General features: G+C 30.5%; 2 protein-coding genes across 9 annotated transcripts; one reads left to right on the top strand and one right to left on the bottom strand.

Moving 5' to 3' along the window:
• The first annotated feature begins 543 nt into the window (after positions 1-543).
• Positions 544-3669, top strand: LOC123700370 (chromobox protein homolog 1-like). Of its 4 annotated transcripts, XM_045647570.1 has the most exons (6): positions 575-634; positions 994-1089; positions 1408-1531; positions 1768-1914; positions 2163-2341; positions 3044-3669. In XM_045647570.1, exons 2-5 carry the CDS (start codon positions 997-999, stop codon positions 2339-2341), a joined length of 543 nt encoding a protein of 180 aa, XP_045503526.1. In that variant the 5' UTR covers positions 575-634; positions 994-996; the 3' UTR covers positions 3044-3669. The 4 variants fall into 4 exon arrangements, with proteins under 4 accessions (XP_045503525.1, XP_045503527.1, XP_045503526.1 ...); XM_045647569.1 differs by having other exon boundaries at positions 544-634; positions 2163-3669; XM_045647571.1 differs by having other exon boundaries at positions 544-640; positions 996-1089; positions 2163-3669.
• Positions 3665-19085, bottom strand: LOC123700369. 5 transcript variants are annotated; one of them, XM_045647563.1, is made up of 2 exons: positions 13828-14430; positions 3665-7505 (listed from the first exon to the last, which is right to left on the bottom strand). In XM_045647563.1, exon 2 carries the CDS (start codon positions 7495-7497, stop codon positions 3937-3939), a length of 3561 nt encoding a protein of 1186 aa, XP_045503519.1. In that variant the 5' UTR covers positions 7498-7505; positions 13828-14430; the 3' UTR covers positions 3665-3936. The 5 variants fall into 5 exon arrangements, with proteins under 5 accessions (XP_045503519.1, XP_045503524.1, XP_045503523.1 ...); XM_045647568.1 differs by lacking the exons at positions 3665-7505; positions 13828-14430 and adding exons at positions 7918-11551; positions 18882-19085; XM_045647567.1 differs by lacking the exon at positions 3665-7505 and adding an exon at positions 7918-11551 and having other exon boundaries at positions 13828-14574.
• Positions 19086-20867: the final 1782 nt, after the last annotated feature.

The raw sequence follows: 20867 nt of genomic DNA, 5'->3' as shown, positions 1-20867 counted from the left end.
ACTTTTTTATACCTAAAAGTAAAAAAAAATTATTTAAAAAAAAACTACAGGGGACCTAACGAAAAAATTATGGGGCCTTATAGGACCTAACGGAGACCTATGGATTAAGGTCATTTTTGACCCAAAATTCTATGGATGGGGTGCCAAAGTGCATTTTTTTTATACCTAAAATTTAAAATATTATTAAAAAAAAACTAAAGGGGACCTAACGAAAAAAATGTGGGACCTTAAAGGACCTAACGGGGACCTAACGATCAAGGTCATTTTCGACCCAAAATTCCATAGATGGGGTGCTAAGTTTGCACTGGTGTGTGTCTGATTTAGTTATAATTAGAAAACAGTAAAATCGTAAAATCTTACTACAGTTGATTATTTTTACATAAGCAGATAAAATAATTAGATAATATAAATAAAATGTAATTATTAATTAATTTTATAGTTAATATAATAAAATCTGATTCATAGTTTGTCAACATATTACTTACTCTGTATTTTGTGTTGTCATTTTGTCAACCCAAAGAATATACTACTCTCTACCGAGAGTGTCAACCTGTCAACCGCTATTAGGTGAAGCGGCAACCGTCAAGGTTTGGAACCGGCTATTTGTAAAAATTCTCTCGATAAGTTTATTTTCATAGAGGTAATAAACACGGAAAACAATTATTGAAAGTATTTGTTTTTTTTAATTGGTATTGGTTATCGATTTGTCATTTTAATATAAATTTGTGATAACCGTTTTGGTTAGCTTTACGCCAATGAAATCAAAATGGCGGGTAAAGCTTTGTTCAACTATAGGAAATAGGTTTATTTTCGGTTTTGACTTTACAAACTACTATTAATAGGAGTTTATTATAATAATTTTATTGATCTCATAATTGTGATAAGTATGTTTCAGCACCTTTATTTCAAGGAATATTGTTCAATGTTAACTCTACTCAAACAATGTGATTTTTGTTATTTTTTTCTATTTATCATGTATTTATTAAATATTTTAGTATGGCAGATAAAAAAAAGGACGGAACTGAGCCTGAAGGAGAGGAAGAATTTTCAGTGGAAAAAGTATTAGATAGACGCGTAAAAAATGGAAAGGTAAAACTTAACCCTAATTATATTTAAACTAGTTGTTACCACCGACTTCGCCCGCTACAAGTCGAAAATTATCCCACGGGAACATAAAAATCTGGATAATAATTATCCTATGTGTTAATCCAGGTTATAATCTCTCTATGTACCAAATTTCAGCCTAATCGGTCAAGTAGTTTTTGCGTGAAAGAGTAACAAACATACACACATCCATCCTCACAAACTTTCGCATTTATAATATTAGTATTAGTAGGGTAATATGTTTTAAGATACCCATCCATGTAAATTTATGTTTCTCATATTTAAACTTGTAATTAATTTCAGGTGGAATATTTTCTGAAATGGAAAGGCTATAGTGATGAAGATAATACATGGGAACCAGAAGAAAATCTTGATTGCCCTGACCTCATACAAGCTTTTGAAGAGGCAAGAAAGAAGAAGGAAGCTGGTAATTACTTTTCAATTTTCGCCTACTTTTGTACTTATAGAAAAAAAAAAGACTGGAATGATGTACAGACTGGTGCAGCATATTAAATTGATAATAATGATTTACAATAAGGAATTTATCTGAATTAGATGAAAAGTTACAAGTTGTTTTCATATGAAAATTGAAATGTGTTAATGAGAATTTAATAAGTGTAGGTAACTAAATTAATGTGTTGATTATTTTATCCTTAATTTTAGAGGGAAAGAGTGCCCTAAAAATTGACAAAGATACAAAGAAAAGAAAATCTGCAGCAACACCAGATCTGAAAGGTGCTAAAAAAAGTAAAAGTGATGATAAAAAGGCCTCCGGTTTTGATCGAGGCTTGGAACCTGAAAAAATTATTGGTAAGGTTATATTTAAAACATGTTATTATTTATTTTCATGACATTGAATTATACTTAATAATCCCTTTTTTTAATATCTGTAAAGTCATCATCACATTAAAAATCTGTTAGAAAGTCTTGTTTCTAAATTTACAATACTCGCATAAAATCAAACACAAGAAATGAAAGTATGTAAAGCAAGTTGTTCATTATGTCATTAAATGTGTCTTTTATATTCAGTTTTTCTTATGTGAAACTTAAATTTTCAGGTGCTACTGATAGCAGTGGCGAGCTCATGTTCCTTATGAAATGGCAAGGCACTGATGAAGCAGATTTGGTACCCGCCAAACAAGCGAATGTTCGATGCCCACAAGTGGTCATACAATTTTATGAAGAGAGGTTGACTTGGCATACACCCGCACCAGATGAATGCAATAATGATGAATAAGTAAATATTTTTGTACTGCTATTTTTTAATCATCAATATATAAATAAAAATGAACACTTGAATCTAGGTATCATCAATTGAATCTACACCTAAAATATCAAACTTGGGTTTTATAACAAATTGGGTTCAATAAAACATCTTGTAGTCTTTATTTTATTTTTAATTTTAAAGTATGCTGAAAATATATAATTCTAGCTGTCGTGATTATGCTCATTTCCATTCCATCTCCAGGTATTTATATCTGTTTATTATATTCTTCTGTATCTTAAAAATACCAAAACCTGGTTGTCATTAATTGCAATTATACTTGATACAATATTATGTATCATATTGTATCAAGATGCCATGCTTTTCTATAGTGGTATAAATATTAATAATATGACAGTTGATTGCTTAACATTAAAAAGTATTGCCTTGAGGGTGCTTGTCCAGTGTCCACCAGAGATATACTATACAGCTATGTTATGAAAACGGTCCAGTCAAGACATGGTGTAACGTTAATCATCCCTTAAAATGTACTTTTTTTATTTAGATTTGCTTTTCATCTTTGGCTTATTTATAAAACGTTAGTCTTCAAGGGTAGTGTGGTAGAAATAGAGTTACTTATTATTAAACTTATTGTTAGGAGTTATTGAAAACCATAGAAATAGTTTTAAATATGAAGTTTTTATCATGTGATTGAAATAATCTACATTTTTTCAGATTTCATTCCTCTCCAATTTATGATGTAAGTGGTTTTCTAAAAGGGTCTTATGTTTTAAGTTTATTTTATAATATTATGTGTTAAGGTTACATAATTGATATCCTAATAATTGGTACATCAAATGACATGTTATTGTCCGTAATTGTGTATTAGAAAAGAATAGAGAGAACTGTGTTGAAAAAGTAGAAAAACTTAAATTTAAGGAATAATAGTGTTATACATTATATTATAAGAATGATTAGAGTTCAAATGTTCAGGAAGTACCAATTTGAAACTTTGCTAAAGTGTTAGATTAATGTGATTTGATCTAAATAGTAACAGCAAAAATCAAGAAAGAAAGTAAGTTAAATTTGATTGTTCCTAAAATTAAGATACATTTTTAACAGGTACTTTTAACACATTTGGATTGGAATCTAAAAATATTATTTTATTACATTCAATTGTTTGAGAAGTAATGAATTTTAAGATTGACAAAAATGTCAATTTTTGTTTTAGTGAGCATAAATTACTTACATTCTGTGTAACTTGATATATATGGACTATAATTATATAAATAAATAGTAATTATATGTTCTTATAAATAGGACTAGGAATAACACTAAGTTAAATAAAACATCTTGGATAATTTTGTTTTTTATTTATTAATTTATCTTAGCCCTAAATAAATACTACTACTAATTATTATTACAGATCCATAGAAAAAATCAGGCAAAAAAAAAATTGAATATCTTCTTATCAAGTTTAGTAGGGTTGAAAAGCAGTATCTTATGGAAAAAAAATCATAGACTATTCATATTTTAATGATAAAAGAAAACTATACCGAATCTGTATAAAAATAAAAGGAAACTTTAAATTCAATATTATTGATTTAAACAATACGAAAAATACAAAATTATTCATTTAAAGATATCAACTCAGATGAGTCCGAATCCAACTCATGCATATTTCTGACATAAATACTATCTGTTATTTTATTGAGGTGAACATTTCTACAATGATAGTAGTGTATCTGTACCTCTACTGATGGATGGTCACTTACAATTTTAAATATTTCGTCAACATGATTCACTATATCGTCTGAAGACGCATTGGAATAAAAATTGTTTAGTAGCTTTAAAACTGCCAAGTACACTTGAACATTTTTTTCGTCTTGCAAGATTTTCTTAAATAAAATATAGAGAGCATTAGTTGGAATAAAATTGTTTACGCAATTATATAACGCCTGAGCAAATAGAACGTACATGTTTGAAAAATATTTAGAACAATGATCGATTATATAGTCTATACATACTTTGCTGTATTCTGACACCAGTGATTCACATGCCAGGTCCCAATCACTTGTATCACATTTATCGAGAATATCCACGAAAGCAACAGTTAATTGCCACTTAATCATAAGTATATAATTGCTTGGATAGTCTAGATTTTTTAACAACTCTGAACTTATTGTCTCAAACAGTTTCTTAGGTACAATGTTCTTTTTTTCGTACACATACTCTTTTATATCTGTTCTTATAGTATCTAAAAACACATCTAAAACTAACTTAACTTGTTTCTTATCAGCGTTTGTCTCATTCCAGTTTTTAAAACATTTATTTAGTAATGGCAATAATAAATTGCTATATTTTTTCATTTGAACTTCTTCATCAGTACACGAAAGCATGTAAGATGATACAAGCTCTAATCTTGAATGATTGTGTATGTCTTTTACGAGATCTTTATCAATATATTCTAATAGTATTTCTGATATAAACTCGGGAGGTAATTGATCTATTATGTTCCGAGCATAGCTTATGAACGAATTTTTAAAAGAATACGTATATCTCAATTCTTCTGAATTTTTCGACGCTATGTGACTTTTTAAAATATTGTAACTTTTCACATAATAATAATGCCTAACAGAGGTAGGAACTCGATCAACGTTTAGCAATAATTCATAAAAGGCATCATTTTCATTGTCAGAAAGGTTATCTAAAAATGTTTCCATAATATTCCAGATGCTTAGTATTCTTTCAGGATCCGTTTCTCTACATAACAGTTTGTGAGTAAGTTTAAAAGCTATATGCCTTATGGAAGAGTTTTTATGCTCATTTAGCACTTTGCTGAGAATATTTTTTACATCTTCCGGTGGAAGCTTAAAGGCAAATCTTATACCATGTTTTTGCAGAGAAACTTTTGTATCTATCAACATAGGTATAAATTGCTGAGAGTACGTCATATTTAAATTTAAAAAAATAGAATACAATGACGGTAAAGCATATGGTAAATAATCCCCTTTAGAGTAATGAAGTATTAACTTAGGACTAGGCTGTGGTCGAGCGATGTGCATTATTTTAGCAAGGTTTTGTTGTATAATAAGAGTAAGTTCAGTGGTGTTGTTCCAATCCACCTTTTCTTCTTTTGGTGCGTATTCAATTATAAATTTTTGTAGATCTTCATCGGGTAGTAAAATACATAGTGCGCGGATGACTGCTTTACTGCATTTAAGATTATTAATTTTATTAAGATATACATTTACCATCTGCTTTGCTAAAGATTCTGACCAGTACGTTTTAATTTTTTTGTGATATTGTTTCAAGAAAATTTTATTATTAAAATAAATATTTTCAAGTTTATCTTGATGACGTTCTATTAATAAAGGATCATGCTTTAGGGCATTTATTAAAACGGGCTGACTAGGATTAATTTTTAGTGATTCATTAAACAGATTTTTTCTCCATGATTTCTTTTTATTATAAATGTTGGTAAGGTCTACATCCCACATGTTTTGTTCATTGATATTTATCAGACCCTTAATAGCATTGACTACTGCTGGATAATTACCTATATCTTTGTCCCAATCTATTAAAAGATTTAAAGCTTTGTCTAATAATTCAGTTTTTTCAATAAATTCTTCTTTGGTAAAGGACGAATGACTATTTAACTGCCTCATAATGGTATTGTACAAATATGTGAATAAAATATCTTTTTCATTCGAATTTAACTTTTTCTGGTACGATTTTAATGAATTAAATTTAAACTTATTTTCGACAATTTTCGGCACTTTTTTCATGTGAAGAGTATAATATATTATTACAGCTTCTACGCAAATTGTCAGGCATTTATCAGAGCGTTTGTCGTCATTAGTTTCTTTAAAAACTTCACTCATAAACTCTTCTTCTAATATATTCCATGTACCACAGTCATAATTTTGAAAATTGTTTTTTGTAAATAAACATTTAATGAATGTTTTCCTTACTTGTTTAGAGTTTTTGTAGTCTATACTATAATATTCTATTAATGATTTCAGATTATCAACGGAGTCTCCTGCGACGATTATTAACGTTTCAAACATAGAGTTAAGCGCATCATTTGAGCTTTGATTATCTATTAGTTCTTGGATCTTAGTAAAGGCAACATTGAATGTAGTATAACGATACCAGAAGTGATCAAAAGTGTACATGCATTCGAATCCACTCATAAATTTCGCAAATTCCTCCATAGAACATTTGAGTGTCTTTGGTAAGGTGCATTTATCATCGACGTATACTTTATCGATTAATACTTGGGTAACAAATTCAATTCGATCATTGTCAGACATGGCGGATATAAAAGAAATCATAGTATCAAACCGAAGACCTCTGCTTCTGATGTTATTTTCTTTAACAATATCAAATAAGAAGTTTTTAATATTCTCTTTCTTTACGTATTTAATAAAAGTCTTAATATCAATATGATCACAATAAGTGGCAATTTTTTTTACTATTCGATCACTCGCATGCTTCATCATTAACTCTGTAGAATTCTTGTTATAGTCAGGAATTGCGCAATAAAGCTGTTTTTCAATAATATCTAGATACCTTATTAGATCATACCTAAGAAGAAAACTTGTAGCCTTTAAGGCTTTTTTTGTCGAATACTCATTTTTATCAATGAATACTTCGAGGGCTCTAATAGTTTTTTCACATAACCGTTTCAGTAAAGTGATATCTATATGTTCATCATGTTTGTTTATGTTTAAATTAATAAAGTCTACGGAACAATGCGGCAACCACTGTGCCGCCTTTTTTGAATCATCTTCATATTTATAAAATTGTTCCACACGTTCGCTGTCTTTTAGATGAAGTTTAACACATTTATATAATTTCACTACGGCTTTAGACGACATTTGTGGGAACAGAGTCTGATGAAGATATTCAGGGTTAATAATATGTTTGTATTGAGATTCAGTTATCAACCATTGACATCGATTAATTGCCCTCGAAACTAATAGTAAATCATCACACTTAAGAACTTTTAAAATATAATCCACATTTCTGTGTTTTCCTGCTATATCTATTTTAATTAAATTTACCACGTCCCCATCTTTCAGGTCGACAGTATCGAAACAGTAGTTATCGTTGGATTGCACTGCGAGGGTATTAAGATGCTTGTGTCTAGCTCCAAGGTGGTTTCCTTCCAGCTTTATCTTCATCTTGAAATCTGAAAATACAGATTATTTTTACGAATACGATAATGTTAATTAGTTATACGTACACGCATTTTTTATATTTGTTTAGATTATGTGTAGTTTATAAACACTGTAAACCTAGTTGATTAATTTTAATTAAAACAAGGTTTTCGCTGAACGAAGTATGCTGCTATGGCTCAGGTATATCGCAATCTAAACGTCTGTTCAAATTAGGGGTTATATTATATATATACCTATCTATTATTTATATTAAGAAACATATTATTTTCACTGCATACCATTGTAAATTCAGTTAATGCTTAATAGAAGTCTGGCTCATTCTTCATTTAAACACACAGGTCCTCAAGGACTTAAAAGTGGAAATTCTTAATTCCGTAAGTTGATGGGACAATCGCAAGATGTGGGTGTAAAGAAAACAAATTAGAGAATAAATACAAATTTATTTATTAAGGTATCCATTAACTACAATATTTTGCCATGTTTAATATCTACTATGTAGTAAGTTCTAAAACTATTATACGAAGATACTAGTATTAACTATGGTGTAAGTACAAATTTCCCTTCAATGACATTTGGATGCATCATTTTTTTTAAATTTGAAAATGTACAACTAAAATTACTAAATCGAGAAATCGAAATCATTCTTTAATGTGGAATATAATATTTTCACTTCGCTATCGGTATGTGCTGCGATTTTTTTAACCATGTCCAATCTTAAATCCTTGTCCATATAGTTGAAATGCATTGGTAGCAATCGTAAAACAAGCAAATATCCCTCTTTCGTTTCACTATTATCTAATATAGCTTTACAAAGCTCATGCTTCATAAACTCTTCGAAAAATGAAAAGTTTTCGCAAATTTCATTTAAAGCATTACTGTATGCGATTATGATACTGGTGCCATAATGTCGTACATCCTCAATTAGGTACTGTAAGCAAATATCACTGAATTTTCTAATCGTTTGCATGTAAATATTCGTGTCCTGTTTATGGGTTATAATTGTCTCCAAAATAGTTACAAGTTGCAGAGCAAGCTTTTTGTTGGTAATGAGCGCGTAATTTTCATCCAAAGGTAGTTTTTCTTCTAGTTTATTGAGAATGAGACTGAACAATTTTACAGGGATTGGCATATTTTTCCTAATAACAATATTTCCTATATCATAACATAATCCATTTAACAAATGTCCAACATTAGATTTACGAATGTTTTTCTTTTCAAAAGACCAAATAGCGTCAGCGTTCTCTAGCAAAGGAAGTAACATTCGTTCAAATCGTGTTGTCTGTGATTGCTCACTACCTGCGCTCACTAGAAAAGCAGATACAACGTCAATAAAGTATTCCATAAAGTTTTGAGAAAATTTATCTTCATATGAGTCCATCAAAATTTCTGTCATAAAGTCAGGATCCATATGTTCTATTATATCTCTTGTGTTCATAATTAGGTGACGTATAATCCGTTCTACATTACTTCTTTCTGGTAATTGTTTCAGAAATATATAACTTTTCATGCAGAATGCAGGTCTTACTTGAATTGGAACTTTGTCTACTTGTCTTAATGTCACAAAAATAATTTTATTATCATCAACTGTTAGATTATCTATAAATACATTTAAAACAGACCAAACACTCTCAATAGACGTCACATTAGTTTCTCTACAAAGTAAGTTAAAAGCACACAAGAAAGCAGTAGCACGTATGGATCTATTTCTAGTCGAGTTCCATACACTAGTTAATATAACTAGAACTTCATCAAATTGTAATTTTTTACAGGCTTCGCGAATGAGATGCTTTTGCAACGATACTGGAGTATTATTTAAATTGGAGATGTCACCAAGGAAATCAGTGCTTGTAATATTGTGAAGGGATGAAGATAAGGAAGGAAGTACATATTGCAAGTAATCACCTTTAGCATACAACAACATTATATTTAAGGCTGGCTGTGGTCTTGCTATATGCATATTCTTAGCGATATGTTTTTGTATATTTAAGCGATGTGCGTCTATTTCATCCCAATTAATTTTTTCTTCCACAGGAATATATTTGTGAATAAACGACGATAATTCCTTTTGAGTCAAAAGTATACACAATCCGATTATAGCGGATCTGAGACCGCAGTTTTGAAGAAGATTTTTATAATACATCTCCTTGAATTCATTTGCCAAATGTGTGTTGTAAACTCTTAATTTACGAAATAGTTGCTTTAGAGACAATTTATCGTTTAAACATAATGTCTTTATTTCATCTTTATTTGAGTCAATTAACTCTGGCTTATGTTTGAGAGCATTAATGCAAGTGTTTTGCGACGGATTTAATACAATTGATTCATTAAGTAACAATTTTCTCCATGTTTTATTTTTATCATAAATGGTGTTTAACATTGTGCTTGATACTCCTTCCTTAGTTAATTTACATAATTCCCTTATTTTAGTCAATAGTTCTGGATATTTCGATAAATCTTTCTTCCAATCGACCAATAGATCGAGTGCATTGTTTATCCAAATTATGGTTTCTTTATACTCATGATCATTTTTTGTTAGTTTTTCGTAATGGTTGTCAAGTTCTTTGTTTACATGGTTATACAAATATTCAAATACTTTTTCTCGGTCGTCATCATTTAATCCATTACGTTCTTTTTTAAACGTTCTAAAATTGAACTTTGAAATTATAATATCAGGAATAGCTTCGTTATGAATTATTTTGTATAATATTATGTATTTAATACAAGATTGTAATTCATGATTAGATTCTGTATAAACTTCCATACTACAGAAAATGTCATTTAAAATTTTCCATGTCTCTTGATCTAATGAACGTACATTCGTCGAGTGTAAAAGATTGTTGATGAAACTAATTTTAAATTTGAATGCCTCATTTATATGATTGTCCCGGTAGTACTTGAGTAAATTGTGTATATTCTGAGAGTTATTTCTGGCACAAGCTAGAATAACTGACATCATAGCGAGTCTTTCACTAGGATTGGACTCAAGCCTGATTAATTTTTTTAAATCTTGAAAAGCGTCATCAAAAGAAGCAAATCGATACCAGACGTAAATATTTTGAAAAGTGCCCGGAACACATGCATAAAAGCTATTTTTTATATCAATGAAGTGCATTCTTACAAATTCAAACCTATCCTTTTGGGGCAGCCGCACTATAAAATGTTCTATCTTCGTTCCCACTTTATGTGCTAAGTTACCATTAATTATCCGAAGAACGAGAAAATCCTTCATATCGCCTTGTTTAATATATTTTGCAAATGTTTTAATATCAACTTGATCAATATATTGCTCCAACTGAATTAATATTCGTTCTGGACATTTCGTCATCATTAAATTTGTTGTTTTCGGATTGATGCGTGGTCTGTTGTTCTGTTCAACACTATCAAATATATCTACATATTTTTCAATATTATCCTGGTTTGTATATTTCATTCCCATTTTGAGTGCTGAACAATTACACCATCCACGATTATTATCACTATTAGTTTTGCAGTAGATATGAAGAAAACTCAATGATATCTCAATGAGTCGCATCAATACGTTTGGTGATATATGATTGACGTATTTCACGATATTTTCTGCGATAAATGATGTAGAACAGTAAGGCAACCATTTTATAGCACATTTTAAGTTTTGGTCTTTTAAATGCATAAAGAAATCCTCAGCGCGTTTTTCATCTTTCAGATGTAATCTGATATGCAACAGAAATTTATTGCGTGCGGTGCTTATCATTTCTGGAAATAATTTTTGGAATAAGTATTCTGCGTTCATAATATTAGAATATTGAGGATCGTTGATCAACCAAGACGATCCTTTAATAGCCTTTGAACAATATAATATATCTTTGCATTTTAGTACTTTGAGAATATATTCTACATCTTTTTTACGGCAAGCATAGTCAATTTTAAATAAGTTATCCAAATCTGGATCATTGTAATTGATGTCCTCAATGTCTTTGATTGTAGTTTCTGTAATCGCATCATTGACTAATTTGTTGAAATTACGATGTATTTCGCCGAGTGTTTTTTCTTCAACCATCGTCGGCGCCATTTTGTAATGCTGTAATAAGCAATAGATTATCTTTTATAAAAAAAAAACATGGTGATAGATAGTAACTTATATGTACGTACCTATCCATATCGAATCTTTAATATTATAAAAGCATTAATCTAAATTTATAACGGTTCAAATTGTTAATTGTCTATATTTACCAACCAAAAAAACTTATCTACTTAGATGTGTTTAATAATAAAGATTATTGCATAAATTTTTTTTGTCTATAAGTAGAGTACCTAATTACATGCATAAAATTTCGGGACGTAAGTAGCAGCCGCGTATATTGCTAATAATTCGCGAAAATACACGCTGTAGCGACATTGCGTAGCACTCATTGCTTTAGAGAAAAAGGCTAGCGGTTTCCATCAATCTTTTGTTGAAGTACAGCGCCGAGACTATGATCCGAGACGTCAGTCATGATGGCAAGGGAGCAGCCAGGAATGGGAAAACATAATGTTGTCGCTTCTGTGATGCTTTGTCGGCATTTCTCAAAAGCTTCAATCAGTGGGCCGACACTTAGAACATCGTTTTGGTTAGCCTTACATTATCAAGCAATTTTAAACTTAATTTCATGTATATAGAGTTCATATTATATTGTACTTTTCCAAGAGCTACCCGTGAATATTGTAAGCCACCATTTAGAAAAAATAAAAAAATATTTCTAATGTTGGCCTCTCCGATTTAATAATATATAAATTATAAAATTAATTTAGTTTTAATTATTTATTATTATTTCTGCTTTTTTTTAACCTTATTTTTGTATATTTTAGTTTTAACTTGATACATAAATAAATTATTTCTTTCTTCCTTCGATTTCTTGTCAATGGTCATAGACAACTTGATGTTGATTTGTTGTATGAAATTTTAAATTCAAAATGGCGTTTATTGTTTGTTTTCGGATAGAGCAAGAGGATAGTTTATAAAATTTGTTCGTCGTTTATCGTAGATTTTGTTATTTACTCGGCTAATAACTGTACATTGAATTATCCCAAATACATTTAACTGAGCCTGCTCTTCCAATTTGTTGTTATTTCTGCCAAAAGTGAAAAAAGTGTTATGTGTAAATGATTGTGATTGCGAATCAATATTTGCAATATGTAACCCAATGACTGTTCATATAGGAGGATGTAATATAATAATTACATAACAATTTATGAGAAAATTTCTCTAATACATGTTCTGCCTGAAGAATCAATTGGAGAAGAGATTTTATTATGTGCAAACAGCAAAGAAAACAACGGCTCTTGTATAATTCCAATATGGCGAACCGAACGGCAACCATGCATAATTGCATAATATTATAATATTGGAATCGAAATTTAGAACGAGATTATCCAACAGAAATCCCGCTAAATGTTTCAAGGAAAAGAATAAAATGTGAATCTAGCTGTTGTATTCATATAGGTAGTTACTATTGAAGCCGAATAAGTCCTACATCATAAGTAGGTACATGCCTAATTAAGATATTCAGTAAAATTCAAATGAAATTATTCATTTTTGCTGTTAATAGTGAGTTTTAATATTATATAAAAATGTTATACATAATAAACTTATTGATCTACATTGTTAATGTTTTATTTTTCCTTCCTATAAATTTAAATAAGAAATAATTATAAATAGGGTTAGAAGTGCTGTACCGAGCATCGATAATTTTATCGATATCGATATGAAGTTTTATCGATACTTGTACTTTTTGAAGGGACATCACTAGCAACGTGAATTTTTAAATGTTGGTAGCAATGTGGGTCATTTTTGACGTGAACTTCTCTATGTTGGTATATAAGATTCACGGGTAGATAAGGAATGCATATGTGTGCGTGAGCTCGAAATCGAAGTACTGAGTGCCGTCTCTTCCTATATTACTTGCTCTGTGGCTTCAATTGCTGCAGTAGTCCATTCGATAGGCGTTTTGTCGTTCTTCTTTTTATTATGTAGATACCTACCTATCATTTTTTCATTCATAAATAAATCTACATTCGCCTACAAAGCTGTGCTTGTCAAAAATTGTGGATATATTTAGATTTTAATGAAGTTTTTAAGATTTCCTTTTGTATTTCAATACAGAATACACATTCTAAAAATTAAACATCAAGTGACGTCATAGGTATATATATTTTGCCGGCAGCTTGCTTTCGATTATTTATAGTATAGGCAACACGTCGTTTGTACTTAAAGGATTAATAATTATATCTAGTGTTTACATATTTCATACATCAGTTAAAATTAGTTTTACTTTATTCAAATAATATATATTTTTGTAAGAATCTGCATGTTCTTACCCTCAGCTGTTGTGTGTTATCCAAGAGTTAGAGATCACTATTAATTCAAAAATACAATAATGATATTATGATTCATATGAAAAGATTATGTGCTGATTATTCATAAAGACTGATAAAGAAAAATATAATAAGTAGGTACACTAAATAAAAAGTCAAGGCAAGATTCTATCATTGTCGATGACCAATGAAAATAAAAATAGATAAAGTACATACTAATTTTTCATCTGAGTCATCGTGTGTATTGAACCAATGTTGCCATTTAAGAATTATCGTTAAAATATCGTAACAATCATAAAAAAGATGCATTGGCAATAATATATTACATTCTTGTATAAAAGGTTGTGGATTAGTTTTAAGATATAAAAAAATATACCGGCCGAATTTAGAGCCTCTTCCTGTTTTTGAAGCCGGTTAAAAAGACTGTGGATTAGTTTGGTTCGACTTTAACCCGAGTTTAATCTCTAATTTGATAACTAATAGTAGTCCTACTTCCAGTTCCATAATGATAAGTCAGATAATGTAATAATATAAATAGACAAAATTTATTATATTATGTTCTTATCAATAGGGATAGTATTAACATTAAGTTAAATAAAACATCTTGGACAATTCGTAAAACTATAAAATATTTATTTATATAAAATTAAATAACGTAAAACATGTAATAATATAATATGTGTAATCTATTTTAAAACTAAGTTATTTTAATAATTAGATACTGATTTGGAAAACACAGGCAAAACCTACTAGTAAATCGGGAAATTTAAATCGTTTTTGAATGTGGAACATAATATTTTTACTTCACTATCGGAATATGTTGCGATTTTTTTAATCATTTCAAATCTTACACCCTCCTCCAAAAGGTAGAAATGCCATGTTAGCATTTGTAAAACAAGCAAATATCCCACTTTCGTTTTACTATTATCTAAGATAGCTTTACAGAGCTCATGCTTCATAGATTTGTCGAAAAAGGAAAAATTATCGCAAATTTCATTTAAAGCATTACTGTAAGCTATTATGATACTTGTGCCATAATTTCGTACATCCTCAATTAGGTACTGTAAACATATGTCACTGAATTTTCTAATCGCTTGCTTGTAAATATTCGTGTCCTGTTTATGGGTTTTCATAATTGTCTCCAAAATAGTTACAAGTTGCAGAGCAAGCTTTTTATTAGTAATGAGCACGTAATTTTCATCCAAAGGTAGTTTTTCTTCTAGTTTATTGAGAACGAGACTGAACAATTTTACAGGCATTGGCATATTTTTCTTAATTACAATATTTGCTATGTCTTTGCTTAATCCATTTAACAAATATCCAACATTAGCTTTACGAATGTTATTCTTTTCAAAAGACCAAATAGCGTCAGCGTTCTCTAGCAAAGGAAGTAACATTCGTTCAAATCGTGTTATCTGTGATTGCTCACTACCTGCGCTCACCAGAAAAGCAGATACAACGTCAATAAAGTATTCCATAAAGTTTTGAGAAAATTTATCTTCATAAGAGTCCATCAAAATTTCTGTCATAAAGACAGCATCCATATGTTCTATTATATTTCTTATGTTCGTAATCAGCTGACGTGTTAAACGTTCTACATGACTTCTTTCTGGTAATTGTTTCAGAAATATGTAACTTTTCATGCAAAATGCAGGTCTTACTTGAATTGGAACTTTGTCTACTTGTCTTAATGTCACAAAAATAATTTTATTATCATCCACTGTTAGATTATCTATAAATACATTTAAAACAGACCAAACACTCTCAATAGACGTCACATTAGTTTCTCTACAAAGTAAGTTAAATGCACACAAGAAAGTAGTAGCACGTATGGATCTATTTCTAGTCGAGTTCCATACACTAGTAAATATAACTAGAACTTCATCAAATTGCAATTTTTTACAGGCTTCGCGAATGAGATGCTTTTGCAACGATACTGGAGTATTATTTAAATTGGAGATGTCACCACGGAAATCAGTGCTTGTGATATTGTGAAGGCATGAAGATAAAGAAGGAAGTACATATTGCAAGTAATCACCTTTAGCATACAACAACATTACATTTAAGGCTGGCTGTGGTCTTGCTATATGCATATTCTTAGCGATATGTTTTTGTATAGTTAAGCGATGTGCGTCTCTTTCATCCCAATTAATTTTTTCTTCCACAGGAATATATTTGTGAATAAACGACGATAATTCCTTTTGAGTCAAAAGTATACACAATCCGATTATAGCGGATCTGAGACCGCAGTTTTGAAGAAGATTTTTATAATACATCTCCTTGAATTCATTTGTCAAATGTGTGTTGTAAACTCTTAATTTACGAAATAGTTGCTTTAGAGACAATTTATCGTTTATACATAATGTCTTTATTTCATCTTTATTTGAGTCAATTAATTCTGGCTTATGTTTGAGAGCATTAATGCAAGTGTTTTGCGACGGATTTAATACAATTGATTCATTAAGTAACAATTTTCTCCATGTTTTATTTTTATCATAAATGGTGTTTAACATTGTGCTTGATACTCCTTCCTTAGTTAATTTACATAATTCCCTTATTTTAGTCAATAGTTCTGGATATTTCGATAAATCTTTCTTCCAATCGACCAATAGATCGAGTGCATTGTTTATCCAAATTATGGTTTCTTTATACTCATGATCATTTTTTGTTAGTTTTTCGTAATGGTTGTCAAGTTCTTTGTTTACATGGTTAAACAAATATTCAAATACTTTTTCTCGGTCGTCATCATTTAATCCATTACGTTCTTTTTTAAACGTTCTAAAATTGAACTTTGAAATTATAATATCAGGAATAGCTTCGTTATGAATTATTTTGTATAATATTATGTATTTAATACAAGATTGTAATTCATGATTAGATTCTGTATAAACTTCCATACTACAGAAAATGTCATTTAAAATTTTCCATGTCTCTTGATCTAATGAATGTACATTCGTCGAGTGTAAAAGATTGTTGATGAAACTAATTTTAAATTTGAATGCCTCATTTATATGATTGTCCCGGTAGTACTTGAGTAAATTGTGTATATTCTGAGAGTTATTTCTGGCACAAGCTAGAATAACTGACATCATAGCAAGTCTTTCGCTAGGATTAGACTCAAGCCTGATTAATTTTTTTAAATCTAGAAAAGCGTCATCAAAAGAAGCATATCGATACCAGACGTAAATATTTTGAAAAGTGCCCGGAACACATGCATAAAAGCTATTTTTTATATCAATGAAGTGCATTCTTACAAATTCAAACCTATCCTTTTGGGGCAGCCGCACTATGAAATGTTCTATCTTCGTTCCCAATTTATGTGCTAAGTTACCATTAATTATCCGAAGAACGAGAAAATCCTTCATATCGCCTTGTTTAATATATTTTGCAAATGTTTTAATATCAACTTGATCAATATATTGCTCCAACTGATTTAATATTCGTTCTGGACATTTCGTCATCATTAAATTTGTTATTTTCGGATTAATGTGTGGTCTGTGGTACTGTTCAACACTATCAAATATATCTAAATATTTTTCTATATTATCCTGGTTTGTATATTTCATTCCCAATTTGAGTGCAGAATAATTAGACCTTCCACGATTATTATCACTATTAGTTTTGCAGTAGATATGAAGAAAACTCAATGATATCTCAATGAGTCGCATCAATACGTTTGGTGATATATGATTGACATATTTCACAATATTTTCTGCGATAAATGATGAAGAACAGTAAGGCAACCATTTTATAGCACATTTTAAGTTTTGGTCTTTTAAATGCATAAAGAAATCCTCAGCGCGTTTTTCATCTTTCAGATGTAATCTGATATGCAACAGAAATTTATTGCGTGCGGTGCATATCATTTCTGGAAATAATTTTTGGAATAAGTATTCTGCGTTCATAATATTAGAATATTGAGGATCGTTGATCAACCAAGACGATCCTTTAATAGCTTTTGAACAATATAATATATCTTTGCATTTTAGTACTTTGAGAACATATTCTACATATTTTTTACGGCAAGCATAGTCAATCTTAAATAAGTTATCCAAATCTGGATCATTGTAATTGATGTCCTCAATGTCTTTGATTGTAGTTTCTGTAATCGCATCATTGACTAATTTGTTGAAATTACGATGTATTTCGCCGAGTGTTTTTTCTTCAACCATTGTCGGCGCCATTTTGTAATGCTGCAATAGTAATAGATTATCTTTTATATAAAGAAAAAAAATGCTGACAGTCCGATAGTTACTTATATGTACATATCCATATTGAATCTTTAATAGTATAGAAGTATAAATCTAAATTTACTACCTTACAAATTGTTAATAACTGTTTATCTATGTTTACCTACCAAAAATTAATATTTATAATATGTACTGGACATTTACCTGCTCGCTGGCTTTTCAAGAAATTTGTCCTTTATTTTGTTGAGCCACGGTTACCAATTTAAAAAGAGACAAGTGGAAACGCAAAAATCTCTCACTCGAACCGATTTGAGCACCATGGTGGACAGTCAGGTTAGTAGTATTAGTCTTTGAGCAGAAATAAATCAATGTGGAGTAACATTCTATAGTAATTTTCCCATTTTCAAAAATCCATAACACAAAAACTAAAAGTATCCGTCAACTGAAATTTCAGATTTACGTTCCAACTTCCATAGGACAATTATTATTGCTAATCACAAAAAAAAAAATACTGAGTACAGTTTAGCCCTTTTTCACTCAATATGTAAATAAATCTATCGCCTACAAAGCTCCTAAAGCTATTAGGTACCTTAATATTTGTTACCTAGGTTTTTTATTGAAATTTTAGGTTTCAATACATAGGTACGTACCTTTTGTATATCAATTATTGATTCACATTCTAAAATTAAACATCAAGTGACGTCATAGGTATATTTGCCGGCAACTTGCTTTCGATTAAATAGTCAATTCAACACATCGTTTGTGCTTATAACGATTAATTAAAGTTTTGTGTACTTCATGCATCAGTTATAATTAGTTTTACTTATTCATCTAATTATATTTTTGTAAGAATCAACATTTTCTTACCTTCAGCTGTTGTGTGTTATCCAAGAGTTACAGATCAGTGTATTAACTATTAAGTACTCCAAAAGGACATTTATTAATATGATTCATATGAAAAGATAATGTGCTGATTATTCACAAACACTGATTACGAAAAATTATACACCCAATAAAAAAGTCAAGGAAATATTCTATCTAGTATCTACACTGTCGATGACCAATGTAAATATTAAACACAGATTAAGTATTAGTTACTACGTAAATATTAAAATAAATAGGACGTAGGACAATAGGTATTTTTCACATGAGTCACCGTGTGTATTGAACCAATGTTGCCATTTATTATGTTTCGTTAAAACAAAATAAAAGTTTTTTTTTAAATATTATGCTAAAAAAACAATGATTAATACTGTTTATATACCTCGTATAATTATAAAGGTTACTTACATTCTTAGAGCGCGTTCGTGGATTAGTCTATTATTATATTCTCTAGTATTACAACGAAGTGGGAACAGTAGGCACAGGTGGGAACAACACGACGTTCCCGCCGCAAGCGCACGTGCCTCGTAGTCAAAGAGTACTAGGTATAATAATTCTCGTAGTCGTGGTTGAGTTCCTATATTACTTGCTCTGTGGTTGAGTGCTATCGAAGTGCGTTTCTCTAGGGATTTTTTTCAAATTTACGAATAAACATGGTGAAATGTGCAGTTCGATCTTGCAAGAACGATACTAGAAAAAACACAAAATTGAAATCCAGTACCACTTTTCATCGGTAAAGCGATTGTTGTATTTATTTTTATGAAAATAAATCTAGAATCGCGGGGGTGAAGGGGAAGTGGGAGGCGGAAACGCGCAGGCTCGCTCGCGCAGCCTTCGCCACGCCTTCGCGCACCTCATTGCCGCCACGTGATCGTAGTGATGTGTACTCAATAACGCTGTACTCGATAAAAAAAAATTCTTTATTTGGAACATAATAACAAATTGTACATACCTAAACTTAAATTACGATGACATCCGTAAAAGCATAAGAGCTGTGGAACGGATGCCAACGCTCACCTCCATACATGAAATAAGTTCCATCTTATAACAATTTAACAATAATATGAAAATTAAGTCAGTTAAAAATAGAAAAAAAAAGTAGTACAAAATTAAGATGTGTATTCGTGAGTGTATGAGTAGATGAGTGTGTGAGTATGGTGTGTGTGTGTGTGTGTGTGTGTGTGTGTGTGTGTGTGTGTGTGTGTGTGTGTGTGTGTGTGTGTGCGTGTGTGTGTGTGTGTGTGTGTGTGCGTGTGTGTGTGTGTGTGTGTGTGTAAGTATGTGCCAGTGTGTATGGATTTTTCCAAGTTTTAGACTGTAAATTTAATAATTTCTTCAGTTTGAAGTTCCTTCATACGAACGAGACAAAAGCCAATCAATGACTATATTTTTAAGTTTAAAATAACAGAGTGGGTAGATATTTAAGACCTGATTGAGTTTATGACCTATAGATTAGGGAACTAATAAATGGATGTACCGCGGTTCTGCGACGTTATATTGAATAGTACACATCATAGATACGCCTGGAATTTATACGGTTGGGGTCATAAAAAGTATCCAAGTGTTTTCTCATAACAATTTTTAGTATATATAAAATTGACATACCGAGGGCACTTGGCATAGGGCATACAATTTGCTAGTTGGAAAGCGGAGAGGTTTGTTGGTGATTGTCTTTAGTACAGCCCGTTGGGCTCGTTCTAAGCGAATCATCAGAGATTTAACACAACCTCCCCTGTCCCCAGGAGGTAAGACAGTAAGAAGTAACAGACTGAATCAGTGCGTAATAGACGGTTTTTAAATAACGGAAGTCTCCTCTGAGGCATTTGAAAACATATGTTAACTTTCTGACTTTAGAACAAACGGTATCGATCTGTTGCTTCCACGACAATGTCGGATCTATTGAAACTCCCAAATATTTTAAGCTAGTGGCTCTCTCCAGATGTGTACAATAACATTGAACAAAAGGGTCAG

Source organism: Colias croceus, chromosome 19 (assembly GCF_905220415.1).
Source record: "Colias croceus chromosome 19, ilColCroc2.1".
Taxonomy (NCBI): domain Eukaryota; kingdom Metazoa; phylum Arthropoda; class Insecta; order Lepidoptera; family Pieridae; genus Colias; species Colias croceus.
The sequence above is the reverse complement of the archived record's forward strand: the minus strand, read 5'-3'. Positions and strand labels throughout refer to the sequence as shown.

Coding starts and splice junctions, on each gene's coding strand:
- LOC123700370 (XM_045647569.1), top strand. CDS start 997: ATGGCAGATAAAAAAAAGGACGGAACTGAGCCTGAAGGAGAGGAAGAA. Junction 1,090..1,407: donor GACGCGTAAAAAATGGAAAG/GTAAAACTTAAC, acceptor AATTAATTTCAG/GTGGAATATTTTCTGAAATG. Junction 1,532..1,767: donor AAGAAAGAAGAAGGAAGCTG/GTAATTACTTTT, acceptor CCTTAATTTTAG/AGGGAAAGAGTGCCCTAAAA.
- LOC123700369 (XM_045647563.1), bottom strand. CDS start 7,497: ATGAAGATAAAGCTGGAAGGAAACCACCTTGGAGCTAGACACAAGCAT.